This window comes from Varroa jacobsoni, unplaced genomic scaffold (assembly GCF_002532875.2).
Source record: "Varroa jacobsoni isolate VJ856 unplaced genomic scaffold, vjacob_1.0 scaffold_711, whole genome shotgun sequence".
Taxonomy (NCBI): Eukaryota; Metazoa; Arthropoda; class Arachnida; order Mesostigmata; family Varroidae; genus Varroa; species Varroa jacobsoni.
Window position 1 is genome coordinate 48,293 of NW_019213613.1, and position 14,699 is coordinate 62,991.

The 14,699-nt window shown below is 44.3% G+C and overlaps 1 protein-coding gene across 1 annotated transcript in view; it reads right to left on the reverse strand.

Moving 5' to 3' along the window:
- Positions 1 to 12,726: 12,726 nt before the first annotated feature.
- Positions 12,727 to 14,699, reverse strand: part of LOC111262878 (lipase 3) — a 31,788-nt gene continuing 29,815 nt past the window's right edge. Inside the window, exons 8-9 of the mRNA XM_022837479.2 lie at positions 13,916 to 14,059; positions 12,727 to 13,468 (exon numbers count right to left, since the gene is read on the reverse strand). Coding sequence (XP_022693214.1) covers positions 13,202 to 13,468; positions 13,916 to 14,059 — 411 coding nt within the window. The 3' untranslated portion in view covers positions 12,727 to 13,201. The remainder of the gene's footprint in view (positions 13,469 to 13,915; positions 14,060 to 14,699) is intronic.

Sequence of the window (14,699 nt, forward strand, 5' to 3'; positions counted from 1 at the left end):
ACACGGCGAGTATTACGCAACGTTTCAATTACAATATGCTTACAGAGGTTATCGGAAAATAAGCTTCTTTGTTGTTGGCCGAAGGTATTGTCAGTTTGATCAATGGCTGACAAGGGATTTCTTAGGTAATGCTGCTCTACAACGCTCGTCTGTTTATTTTCATTAGAACAATACAATACGAAGGTCTTTAATTAAAAATCGAGCTTAACTGGGCGTTCCTAGCAATGTAGACTATGACGATTTCATACGATCCGATCGAGATGTCACTGCGTAGCTTAATAGACTGAAAAATTAAATACAATGTATCTTAGTACTTATAGCTTGTTTTAATATTCTCTAGCTGAGCCCTCCTGAACTCTTGCAAGTAGTAGCAAAGATGCACGAGACAAATTTCCTCTGTTAGCTTTCCTATTTAAAAATCGATTTTATTTAGAATTTTTTTTCAGAAGAAGAATTTTTTTTCAGAACACAGAAGAACTAATGTGCCTTTTTAGCGTTGGCATGACTGACGTAAAACGAATGAAGCGTTTTTTTGCCTAGAATTGTATATGAAATTTCACTGTCTTTAAGAACTAGGCTCGAGGCCTTACGCACTAGGACTTCGGCAGTCGTCTAACGGCGACTGTCATGTCTCGTAAACTAGCGGAATTTACTACGGATTTCGCTATCATATTCGCGCTGCGCCAACGCAGATACATTCTCCCGCTTTTTATATGGTAGTCTTGTAATAATATATATCCTTACCTCACTTGTATATATTATGTACGAAACATCGGGATTTGGAATTTTTCGAATAACACTAATAGAGCGAGTGAAAGCTTAAGGTGACAGATTAAGTCCCATAAGAGACTGCAGAAAAAGCAGGCCTCAGGCTCAAAAATATAATTATTAACCGTAAACGCAGATGTGAGCGATCATGTAGGTGGGTTCGTCACGGACTTAATATATCCAAAAAGAGTGTTTGACTCTTTATACTTAGGCTAAGTGATTTTCTTTTTATATGTGAACTTGTTTTTATGGTTATTATTATTTCAAAATTAATTATTTGTTTGCTATTAAATAGATTTGTATCTGTATAGACGTTTCTGCCTGTAGAAGCGCGTGACTCTCTATAACATGTTGGTGGGTTCTCACATTTGACAGAGCAGAGCCTTAGAATTATAATACTATGTACGTCTGTATGTAAGCGCTTTTGCTTTCTCCTCATTCATGTAAGAAGATTAATGGGTCACGGGCCATCAACACTGGGAAGAAAGAAGTGCTAACGGCTAACAATAGAAAATCCAAAAGGTTTTTTTCCAAGGTGCGACTTCTGCTTGGGCTGCGACGTCTGCTATTTTTGCTGCCTCTATTCGGCCTGCCGTCCGCCTGTATCTTACGCAGACTCGCTGCACGGACAGCAACATCCGATTATTCGAGTCACAGACCTTCTCATCTGACAAGTACCTACATACATCTACCGGTTATATCTTGGTATAGGGACACAGACAAACAGACGTAAGTTGGACACATTGATTCGCACACGCACATAACACACATACAGACACACTACACATACACACCGTACCATTCAGCCACACCACAAAAACATCAAATGAACAAAAACCCACCAGTACCCGCCCGAACAGTCTTTGGCAGCTGCAGGAGAATGCCGATATATTAAAGAAACAAATAGGGACTGATAGAGATTTGCTGCGGCGGCTACTTCTAAGCATCGCTTCTGGTGGTACGTGGACGTCGAAAATGGAGCCAGGAGTGGAGGGAAGAAAAAGAGGGGAAAAGGGTCGTGACAGCTGAACGAACCAAGATCACAAAGGCTGGCTGTGCTGGATGCTGGTACCGCTTAACCGCCAGCAGCAGGACAAGGGTGTAGCAAGCTTTTAGTGTGCGTTCGCTAGGGAAGCGAATAGAGGTAGGAGAAGACGACGAAGAAGCTGGTCTGGGTTGAAAGGGGTCGGCCGCAAAAAGACGAAGCGATTCGCGGGAAGGCTTCCCGTCCATCGATCCGTCCTAGTCAAGTGCTTTAATACGAACTTCGGTGGCCGCTACTTTTACCGTAGTAGCAGCACCGCGCCGGAGCAAGTTTTAGGCCCCGTCGGTCGTTCCGTTACACACTTGGGCGCACGGTTCGCGGCCCTATGACTCGCTTTGGCTTGGCTGGACGACTCGATTAGGTCCGTGAGCTACGGGCTAGACACGGCCTGTACTGTACCAGTCGTCCATCTGGCTATAGACCTTCCCTCATACACGATGGATACTTGCTGGACCCCTCACTTCTCTTTACTCACCGACCGACAGGCTATAGGTTGGTAGCTGGTCTGTTCCACGGTGCTTCAACTCTCTTAGTTATTATAATGGTGTGCTTCGTACCTGCACACCCTTGCCGTTGTGAGAGTTCACAGTGATAGCAAATAAGAGCCAGTTCCTAATGATATCGACGGCAACGGTGAAAGGCAATAGAGGAAGGTTAATTTCGCTAGTTCGCCCTTTCCCTCTCTTCGTACTGTTCTGTATGGCGGCTCTCGGGCAGGTGTGGCGATCGACGGCGTTAGGGACGGTGGCGGGGGCGTTCAGCCATGCCAACAGCTTGTCCGGGGTTGATAGGGCCGTTGGCCCCACTAGATATGCCCCTTTCTATCGTGCGGGGTTGGGCGGGTCACATGCGAGATACACTGAGATGGAAAAAAGGCAACACGAAAGATAAAGTTAGGGGAGTATGGGATAGCTTGTTATAGAAAAGAACGTCATGGAAGGGAGTCGCGAGAGTGGCGGTGGGGAGCGGGATTTACCGAGGAAGTCGTCTGCAAGACGAGGAAGAAGGGTGGAAAAGCTAGAAAGATGGGAATCGAGGCCAATAGGAACACATCGTGGTATGCCAGTGATGCCACGGGCACTACACATCAAGGTTTCGATTTATCTAGCCCTCGTTTTTTCTCCATGGTACCCCCAGTTCGTTGGGTTTCCTAGTCTGATCTCGTTTGAACCCTGGTTAACAGCGCTGCGGAAAACTACGCCCCTCTAGTCTTTGTCATGGCGCGGTCTCAGGAAGCGTGCGTCCATTTCCAACCGGATCGAATAGCGAGTAACCGACCACGGAGGAAGCAGCAGTAGTGGCTGCAAGAGGATCAGCTCCGAAAATTACCCCAAACCTCCTGGGCACTGGCTAGGAGCTGGCTTGATATCTGCATAGCTGGCCAGCGTGCAGACTTGGGATTGCAAATTGGCACGCCAGCTCATACACCACGACCAGCAACCAGTCGTAACGATGGTGGTGTTCGACCTGGCGGTTGGTTAATTGATAACACTGCCGCAGCTGATACAGCCAGTGGCAAAGCGGCCGACACGGATGCTTTCCAGTGGCTCCCTCGCCGACTTCGGCCTACCTTCCCGCCACCTCACTCATTCCGCCGATTCCGCTGCAGGCGAAACAGTGACTTGTCCGTTGCGTGGCCCATCTGCTGGTTCGTCCAACCACTTATTCGTGGCTCGACTCGGTTAGACAGCTAGTTTGTTCTAAGAAAAAGACAGGACGACGACGGTGACCCATTGCCCGATGCTAGCCGCCGCCAGGCCGACTACATTACGCGCCTCGGGGTGTAGACACCAAAAACAGATTCCGCTTGGCAACGAGCCGCAAGTCCCCGGTCCTAACGCACCTTTGAGGCAGCTGGAGCGGCTATAATAGCCGCTGTCGTAACTCACGAAACCACTCGTACATCGAATCGGACTGACAGCGATCGCATCTTCTATCACTATTACTGCCACTCCAGCCACGTCTCTCTAACTCGCCGGTTGGCAAAGCGGCATTCAGGACCATATCCACTGCCGATCAGACGGTCCGATGATCAGTCGAACCAGCGAATGGACAATGGACAAATGTAATCAAAAACTCTGAGGCCGTTGGCAACGATACTAACTGTAACCGCGGTGGCAGCATCAACATAAAAAACAGTACCAATCGGTTAAAAACAATAATGATAATAACAATGAAGTTGAGTTGACAGACCTAGGTCAGATCAGTGGTTCAGCTACTTAGACAGGACACTCGGGTGCTGCCCAATAGCAATAATAAACTGCACAGAAATGAGAGTTGTTTCTTGCTTCATTATTGCCTGAGTAACCCATATTACTACCAATAGCTATATATATTTCGCGGCTTGATGAGACTGCGAACCTATCTGTGGCCATCCAAACAACAGGACTGCAGGAGGAAGCCAATCGCGGATACGTGTTGCCGGAATGGGTATCAGAAGAAGCCAGTTTGACCTTCTCTCTGGGTTAGGTAGTGCCTTGCGAACAACGGCTATACCGGTGGATAGACAGCTACGTTCGGCCATTCGGGATCCGAATCTCAACGAAAGGAAGTAAGATGACGAAGAATAAAAGGTCTATACTGCACTGCTTTCACAAGAATGAGACAAACGAGAAAGGCCTGCGAAAGAATTCAATGAGATAACGACATTTCGTACGTGACGACGGCCTTGTTGGTTGGCGACGAACTTGGCTCAACGGGAACGCGGGCAAGCCGCATCACGAACCATTATAGGAGAGTAGTTTATCGGTAACTGGAAGGATAAATGAGATACATTGTGTAATGTATCCAACAACACATACGATACACGACAACTATATATAATAATCGTGTATTAGAGGCAAACGAAAACTCTTGCCGTCACCCTCGTTACCACAATAACATATGAATGGATTGATGAAAGTGCCAATAAAATTTGCATAAGGGAGAGTCAGCAACAGCAGAATAGATTTGTCTTCCGCGATGCTCAGGCGCGACCCTAGGAACGGCCGGTGTATTAAATTGTCGACTTGTTAGAGCTCAACGCAACATCGGTCTATTGTTGAGTAAGGTTGGTGCTCTGCATTGGTGGAACGGAGAAACGTCATAGGCCAGTTACTCGAGAAAGGAATACGCTGGGCAGTATACTGATGACTGGAAGCCGGCTGTACAGACGAAGCAACGAGCTTGGCCATACAGCTATAGCTGGTTTTCCTGTCGACCCAGTGTGTCGGTCACCCGCCAATCCAGCCATCTACCTCTCCTAAATTCTGCTCTGTCTTAGTTCCCATCTTCTCAACTACGGCGGCCGCTGGCATCACTAATGACCCCTTGGTTCTTTTCTTTCTCCAGTAGTTTGCCTCATCTTGCTCTAGCCAACTAGATGACACCAGCGAGTTAACCGCCGGTGTCCTCTATTTGGCCGCAGGTCGCTGGACATCAAAAGCTTCCAATTGCCACCTCACTTTCCTGCAGAACTAGCGGCTACAGGAACAGCCATCTGTTTTTCGCGAAAATGTTTAAGTTCTGCTTGAGGCTACCTCTGCCTTTTTTTTGACATTTCTAGTTCTTCCTGGGGTTGCCTTCAACGACTCTGACTAGCTGAACCTGATTATAATACCCACTGAGTTAAGGACTTAGAGCTTCAGTCCTCTAACACTCACTAGCGACGACTCGTCTATGGAAGCCAGGCCAAACCAAGACGGACCCTAACTTCCTCGGTGCCGACTGCTCAATGGTCGCCTCAACAGATTCTTGTTTTTTTCACGAAGTGACATTTTGAGTTGGTGGTGTCATAAAGTCCTTGTCACCCAGCTCGCCTGACACGTGGTGAGGACACTGAGCAGCGACGATGTTGCTATCTGCTCACATGACGAAGGATCTAAACCTATCAGAATTTCAACGCTATACCCCTATCCACTTAGGTATGCTATAGACTGTCGCAGCGGAACCAAAGGGTCCATTGTGCGAATAGAGTCACGGCTTTCACCCACCTAATAGATTATGTTCCATACTTTCGGTATCCTACGGCAGAATTTGAGGTTGGTTGACACCGAATACGCCATTGCTATCATTGCTTGCACGCCTTTACAGCAGCTGCCTGTTTGCCGTACTCACTGCTGTTTCTCTTCTTGATTCACTGCGTCTTTGAAATCTGTTCAGCTCCGCCACCGTCTATTGCTCAATTGTCCTCGACGCCGTTGGACATAAATGTCGAAGAAGCTATCTTTTGTCCTCTTTCGTTTTAGATCAGTTGTAGTAACAGTACAGAAAAAGCCAGTGGCGAAGTTGAAACCCTGAGAGCGAATTGCATTCTCTGTGTAGGAAGGCCAGGTCTATGTGGCTAAGTTGTGGGGTAGTCAGCCAGTGGTTCACGAATAGGACACAGCCGGCTCTACCTTCACATACCCCAGTGGAGTAATGCTGCAAGCGGCTGCCAAAGGGTGGGGAGTTAGAACGCTTTTACAGCTGGCCTTCGTCGAAGCCAAAGCCGCCGGAGTAGAATACGGTGAGTGATTCAAGATCGAAACGTGGTTTGCTCGCCAATCGGGGAAGTGTCGGGAGATATGGAGATACGTCGGAGTGGAACTAGAAGCGAAACACTACTGACAGGTGAACAGAGAGAACGGGCCCGCGTGCAAACTGGTCCAGGAAGGAGCTCGGTAGTTTCCTCCGCCCAACGAACAAGCGAGCGAGCGAACGAACGACTATATCTAGCAGCCTAGCTAGCCAATACCCCCACATTTCTATACTGTCCCTGCTACTACTGCTGTCGCCGCCAATAATCAAAGCTAAGCAAGAAACACATCCGAGAAAAACGAATGGAATCGAATGAAAAAGAGGCAAACCGAGCCTACGAGAAAGACGCAAAAAAGATTGAGAACAACGAGGGACCGCTTTATACGCAAGTGGACTTGGAGCCGCTCTGGCTGAAAAGGCTCTGAAGAACTCCTTCTCGACGACCCCTCTCGGCTAGTTTCGAACGGCTATAAACTAGATGAAAAATGCGTGTCAACGTTACGATGGCAATGGCAAGCACCTTGAGCAGTTCACGTCTTTCAGCAGAGGCAGTGTCTGTTTGCGCTTAGCGAATTGGCCATGCTCTACTGCTGGATTTGTGTCGAGTAGCAAGTCTTTCTGCCTTCGTGCGTCTAGGCTCCACGTTCGCTGCCTTTCTTCTTGTATGTATGTGTATTGCACTCACTTGTCTCTGCTATTCTTTTCTCCCAGCCGTTGAGTTTCTTCGACCCCTGTCCTCGCAAAGCAGACAGCCGAACGAACGCGGCAGCAAGAGCTAAGACGAGAAGCAGAAAGGCGCATTTTCTGACGTTGATCTGAAACGGATACGCTCACCGGAGAAGACAACGATAGAGAAACACCGGCGGTGACAACGCGATTCCGTTTATAACCTTTTGTACGAGAACGGACAGCAGAGAAAAAGTAGAACAGGGCACGTACTTACCACGTCCGTCCAGCATTGGCATCTAAGCAAGCGCCATAAGACGCAATTGGTATAGGGTTCGTCGACGATAACGATTTTAACTTTAGTTCAACATACTATAACCTCTAAAGCCTCGTTGCCCTATCCGCATAAGTATGGAATGTAACGATATTTCATTTTTGCGGGTGCCGCTTCATTCCGAGAGGCCGTCCAGCAACAGTTTACGTAATACTTCTTATGATAATCTGGCTCATGAAAAAAAAGCATGTTTAACAGAAAACACCATATTCCACTGAACAACTGCTGCTGTCTATATTTATAAATATATACATATATATGCACCGCTGTATATATACCATACAGCTGCTGTGATTGCTGTATCCATTATCGGCATTGAGGTCAGTTGGTTTTCAGTAATAGACTCGATTTTTATTTACCACCACGATTGAGAGTAACTACCATTCTAAACGACTTCAAGACTACTTGTAAGCTGTGTATGTCCCGAAAGCCATATCAGATTGATTAAGAAGTAATGCCCGCTTCTCTTCAAATGTTCCCTTTCCATTGGTTGTTTATTATACAATATGTGAATGTGCTCTCTTCCCTTCATAAGCTGTTAGATGGTAATCTAAGTTCAAACATGGCACCTGTTTAGTGTGCGTATCCTACTTCGTTCGAATGGAGCAAACAACTCTTCAATTGGCCAAGAAGATCAGCTGCGAACACTCGACAAGCAACAGGCACTTCGAACCTGTGAAGTTGTATCGAAATAGCCCGAGTTGCTGAAAATTTCGTGGATAATAATAAAAACAGCTGAAGTTCGGGTACTTCATCAACTGAGTGAAAAGCACACGAACAGACCAGGATTTTTATTGTCTCTCCCAAAATCTCGCTCGACGTGGAAAAAAATATAATGAGAGGCTCCTTCGCCGAATTGCTTAATAGTTATCAGTCAAAGAAAAACAGTGTCTCATCGATCGATAAGGAGACGGGTAGCTTCGAGAAATAGGCCGGAGCCCAGACAGACCGTCATAAAAAACGACTAATGTGTGGGTTGTGAAATCAAACCGATCTCATACAAATGGGAAATGCTCGAGAAAGGCGAGGAAGAGGTAACCAAGTATGTGGAATGAAAATTATTCTATGGATAAGACAAGGGACCCTTCGTCGCGACAAAACCAACCCATACGCAGCAACCTAAATGGAGAACTGAACGACTTAAACAGTCCGATAGAGCTGATACATTTGGTACTATTAGAAAAGTGGGATCAATGTTTTATCTCCAATTAGTGCCTCCCGAAATATAAATTTTTAAAACATAAATAAAGCTGTGTAGGAATATTGTATATATATATATTGTTTGTTAACATAGTGAATCACAACCAGCTAAGTTTAAAAGTTGTGCATATTTTTGAGGGCTATTCATTAGTATACAATTCGTACAAATTTTATTTAAAAAAAACGACAGAATTTTTATAGGTTAACCAGATAGTTCAATAATGATGCAAAGTTTAGGAACTACTACTTAACTACTTTCATATCCAATGCATTATTTAAGCTTCTCTAGTTTCGCTTGAAAAATGTATCTTCATATATTCACAAACATTTCTGGTTAAGTGAATGATAGCAAATTTTTATGGCAAGCTTATATGCAAGGTCCTAGACAGAAATCTATGCTTATTCTATATCAATGAATAGTCCTTAAAGGGTTACCTTACATTTATTTATATTTTTTAGAAAAACTTTTTTTTCTATTCAACTACTTCAGTTATCGGTCGGTGTTTCTAGATAGTCGAGAAAAATGCTAGGTCTAGATCTGGCAATTTAACACCTCTACCTATAATTACATATTTGCTGTACTAATTCTGTTACCCTAGTACTGTAGGAATATCAGTTATTTATGAAAAATAAAACGGCCAAGTACAGCATAAAAACAGGCGATCGTGTTTGGCAGGTCCAAAAGAAGCACGTAAAATCTGACGAGACAATGTTCCATTCGCGCCCCAAATTCTCAACGAATCTCAGATTTCTCGCTTGTGCGCTCGTACCATTGCTCTTATAATCTAAATCAGTATTTTCTTCGACCCGTTCGATCGCTCGTTCTTTCCGGTTTTAAAAGTTTGGTAAAAACGAACGGGGAACGGATTTGAATCTGAGGTATTGGTAAAAAGGCACTTCTTGGCAAACATCTTTTGACGACGTACGGATGGTACGCAACGGCCCACGCAGACAAGGCCCACATATATCCCAATAGGGAATGAGCGAAAGTGAGTAAGAGAAGAGAAAAGCGAGAGACCGAGTGAGAGAGAGAGAGAGATTAAAGAAGAAGTAAAAAGTAAGTGAGCAATTGAACGGGCGGGGAAATAGGGGAAACATAGGAGAAGTGACACAGCAACGGCAGTAGAAAACAAGCCGCAGCAGCGGCATAAGTGGCAGTGGGCAGCTAACAGGGACCAGAAATGGGGGCCGTGGCTCCAATGGTCGCTAGTGTAAATGCGAGTTTGAAATACAATTCACGTGAAGGCGATAAATTCTTTAGGGCCATGGTTTGGTGGAGCCGACTGCTCCGGCTGACTGCTTTTCGTTTGTTCTCGTTGTGGCACTTGGACTTACGGGTTCTCATCCCTTACCCCGCCTAGCAACAGAACGCCTGCACACACTACCCCCACTATCCACGCTTAAGACACCCTTCGCATCCTAGACTTTTTCGATTTTTTCTGTACTTTTCGTCCGCCTCTCAGTTTCCTGCTGTAGGTCTACAACCATATCCTTGTTTGTGGTTCAGCTGGCCTTTTCTCGCGAAATAGAAAGAGAAAGGGATAGAAGAGGTTCCTGACCGGCCAGCGGACGACCAGACTGCCGCTGTCGCCAGGCATCGCTGCGTCAGGGTGTTAGCAGGGTGCTGGAGTACCGCCGCATGCTGAGCAAGAAGCTATAGTATAATAGCATTTTCCGGCGGCAAGCCAAGAAGCTGGCAGGCAGACAGGCAGGCCGGGCCTCATTGTTCGTCCGTTCACATGCTCTTTTTGGAGCACTGTGTATGTGTGAGAATCCAGCTTCGTCTGAAGGCGTTGTGCCATACATTCAGAACCGATTCTCTATGTAGTGCAAGAGTTGAAAAGCTGGGGCAACTGGCACACGGGTTGGGTCTAAAGGGGAACGGGTCGGGAGAGAGGTAAGCGAAGAGGAATAGCAAAAAAGTGTATCTATTTGCGGCCCGGTGCTTCGCTTCGGTTCAAAGGTGGAAGAAAAAGTACGAGACAATTGACGGGGATAAAAAAGAGCAATTTGTTTTTGTGACTTATGGCCGATTTGTAAAAGGCAGTCTTCGTTTTACGTTACGAGTGAGTTCTGCTAGTACGAACTTCCGCTCACGTGCCTGCCATCGAGTGTCCGTGTTCTTTCGTATCTGACGGCAACGGCGGCGGCAAGAAAAAAACACCTCTAATAATTTCCCTGGAAATCGCATCACGAACAATACGAACTCACATGATTGTCGATTTCTGGAACTGCAAGCAAGGCAAAGAAAATGATTTAAATTAGAGTGACGTACGTTGCCTAAAATAGTACTCATATTAGTAATATTATCACTGTGAGATCATCGTATGTGGGGTCGACAGGAGGTTCCACGATAGCTGGGAACGCGCTCAGTATTGCCAAATACGCACATTAATCTACAATAATAAGTAATTTTGAGTTTACCTTTTATAGAACGATATTGATTTGCTGATCTTTTTCAGATTCTTTCACTATGCATCCAATTCCAACAATATTAGTTTGGAATAAAAGTATCCACACGATATTACTATTTTTACTAAAATACCTCAGTTTTCTTCAGCAAAAAACTGCGGTATTGTCAGCTCATCTGCCTGATTTCCTTTGTAGCCATATGATTATAGAAACCTCAAAAACTGATTAGGCCTTGAACTTTAACAATTTGTATTGCTGGAGCGAAGAGATATATGAATTCGGCAAAATTCAACAACCCAAAATACACTTTTAATACTACCCAATTCTCAAAAGAATGTGTTAAAAGTCAACAGTATAGCTGAATTATGCTGTCTTAATAAGTAATCTGGATTATACAATTAATTCGTAGGTCTTAGACGAGTTGACCGAGGCCCCTGTTTTTTATATGGTGGGCCTGATACCAAAGAAAGCGCACACACCCGCAACGCCTTTTAACCTATACATCGAATAATTAATAGCAGGAACATCAAAACAACATTATAGTTATATTGAGATGCGGTCGATAAACAAGCTATAGCAATTTGCTAATAGCGGTGCACTGGCTAATGTAGAACGAAACAGACATCTAGATCCGAGCTTAGAACGACAGGGAACGATTTGCCGAAGCCAATAAAAAGCCTGAAGCTTTGTTGTGCGACAGGCAGATAGGTACCTCACTTATTTGCACTCACACTTCACCTGACAGAAAGCGTTACAGGATGTTTGTTAGGACGAGGCAGTACGATACTGCAATATAAGGGTATCGCAATGGGTTGCGCTCACGTTGTGGACCAGAAATTCTCACACGGGCTATCATTAACGCTATTTGGAGAGGAGCATCTAGAGTTCGTAAAGAAAATTACTGCGGATATACGCTTACATGCAAACGTATGAGTGCAGTAAACCTGTCATAACTGCAAAATATTGACAGGAAAAAGCCGTTTCTAGCGCAAAGAATAACGGTAAAGAAATGGGTTCGACACAAGGGATAGACGATGACCGTTTTGAAGTTCCCAGCTGGCATTGCAATAAAAAAATATTTTCGCCGCGACAATAGCGACCACTTAACCACTTCAAGTCAACAATGTCATGGCACGCGCGTGGATGGTCATTATCGACCGAAAAGGATAACATATAAGCCAGAGCAGATGACGACGAAGTACAAGGCGTGGAAGAGCGCCAAGAAAGATTTGCTAAAACTAAAAATTGATGAGCTGTACTCGTGAAACCATCATGAATATACTTCGCTACCTTCTCTGGCTGAGCTCGTCATATATCTGTCGCTCCATCGCTTTAAATAATGTTCTACACAGGACCCTTATGTTAGGTTAATGAGAAGAAGAAATCAATCCTTAAAGGTCGGACGTAATATGTGACCGATTCGGAATCCGATTCAATCTATTTAGAAATAATAAATTGGCAACGAGAGATCGTACTCAGGGTAACATCTGACCAGAAATATTTGTACTGTCCGGTCTGTCGTCTGCTACACTTTAAGCTAATTTAATGTATGTTATAGCTGTGCCCTTTTGCCCAACGTATATTATCGGCACTATAGTGGATTATACATTATTAAGCTGGAAAAAGATTATTCTATTTTTACATAGCAGAACCCGAGGCGACGATACTGAAAAGGACGAGCGCATCAAACGGCCTTTGCAACAAACTTTGCCCCTTGAACATGAGCTTACCTTGTATTCCTCGTGAAATACAAATCCGATCAGTACCTATAGTGTTAATAGAGTAAAAAAGATCGCAGCAGCACTTAATTGTAGACAGTATTTACTTACTTTATTGTTAGTTAGAGTATGCTCATCCTTCCATCTCTATTTAACCAAACCTATTGTCGTAGCAAAATTTACAGGACCGCATATCTACGCTTGCATTCATGCTAAGTAATTCGGTCACCGTAATTTGTGACCCATTGATGCAGGTTCGAATTTAATTAGATTACACATGAATGGACAGAAGCAAGGCACTAGCAGCGGAAGAAATTTTGAAGTCATTGTGCTTTCCTGTTCTATATATTTACGTAACTTGTGATAATGTTTCATGTCTGTCGACAGTTCCGATGATGTAACATCAAGTAATGTCTATCACAGATGTTTTTCTATGTTGTGATTAATTCTAAGTTAATTACTATTGTCGATATATAAGTTATAAAAACATTAATAAGAGGTGCGCACATGCGTCAGCTAATAAATAAGCAGGATAAACCATCGATCAAAATGGCAGAATTTTTAAGACTGTGGCGTTTCACCGTCTATTTCCCTCATGCGCTTGATTATGGTATCATAAAGCTGTTCCTTAGCTTTTATCGACCAGAGGAAGTCCATGTGCACAAAACCAGCATGAGGCAGCTCTATGGCGGTGTCCTTGTATAGGTTGTCCCTGAATCTCTCGACAACTTTCCGCCCGTCGCGAACCGAGATGAAACTATCGTTTTTCGCGTAGAAGATCAGCATTTTCGCACGCACGTTTTGCAAATTGTACGCCGGAGGACGAGCCTAATATAAGTAATGCGCAGAACGCAACAGATCGGGGAACAAATATCGTTTAAAATTGACTTCCGTTCTATTCTGAAGTTTCAGCTGACTGAGCCCACAACTTATTATATTATTTTCTTTCATTATCGTACTATTTGTATTTTCATTATACAAATCCGCGAGACGTAATCGTTAGCTTTTATTGAATTGCACTTAACGAGCAAAAGCTACTGTTAGCATTCCTTTAAACTTAGTTACTTTAGCGGGAAGCCCGCGTAAATTAATATGCTCGGAGGTAACATATCTATGTGTGTGTGTGCGACACTACCTGTGCATATGTACGTATAGAGATTTATAAAAAAAAAGAAAAAGAGGTTCTTCAGACGCTTAAAACCGATAAGGCTCGTCAACGAGGTCGAACATAGGAAAAACACTCAAAATCAAGTGCAAAGGGGACATGTTACTCGCCGTTCCGTAGGCCTTTATATTTTTCCAAGGGTCCTCGAAGTCGTAATAGGCAAATCTTTTCGTTTTGTGAAGTTGTATATAGTGCTTGAGATCATTAAACGTCGTCCCCGCCGGAAAATGCGTTGAATATACCGCCAGCCGACTCTGAAATGGCGAGCGCAGGTAGCTAAAGTCAGATGAAAAGATAGGAATTCAGCAGGCTATAGACAGTTCAAAGGGGTTAAAAGCCGTAATAATGGCAGGAAGCTCACCTGTTACTATCTCACCATAATTGCCGACTGTGAGCTTCCGTAAAGCTATAAAATTCATTGCCACTGTGTGACGCCGATCCAGCTGGCTTTTGTTGGGCCCTCCGCAAATCGTAGGGTGGTTCAGAATTGGGCTTTAGCTGTTGCTATGCGCTAAACGTTACTGATGAGTTCAAACGATTTAGTAAAAATCCAATGGCGTTTGTTACATTTACATGACACACGATGTAGTCAAATAGAATCAGGTCGAAGGTGAGCAGAGGTTACCACATAAATCAAATAGCGGGGCTGCCGTTCGATCCCGATACGTATTATTACTACTTCAATCAAACATATAAGGCGGGAATAAAGAAAATAAATTGACTAGTCCACCGTTATAGTTATACGAGCAAACAAGCCTGAAATTTGTTAAAACGTTAACTCGTAATCAAGCTAATTGCACCATATTTGCATATATATTATATCTGCCTCCAACCAGCATAATCTAATCCCGAGGGATTTTATGAAAATTACGGTTTAGTAAGTTTACTCAACTC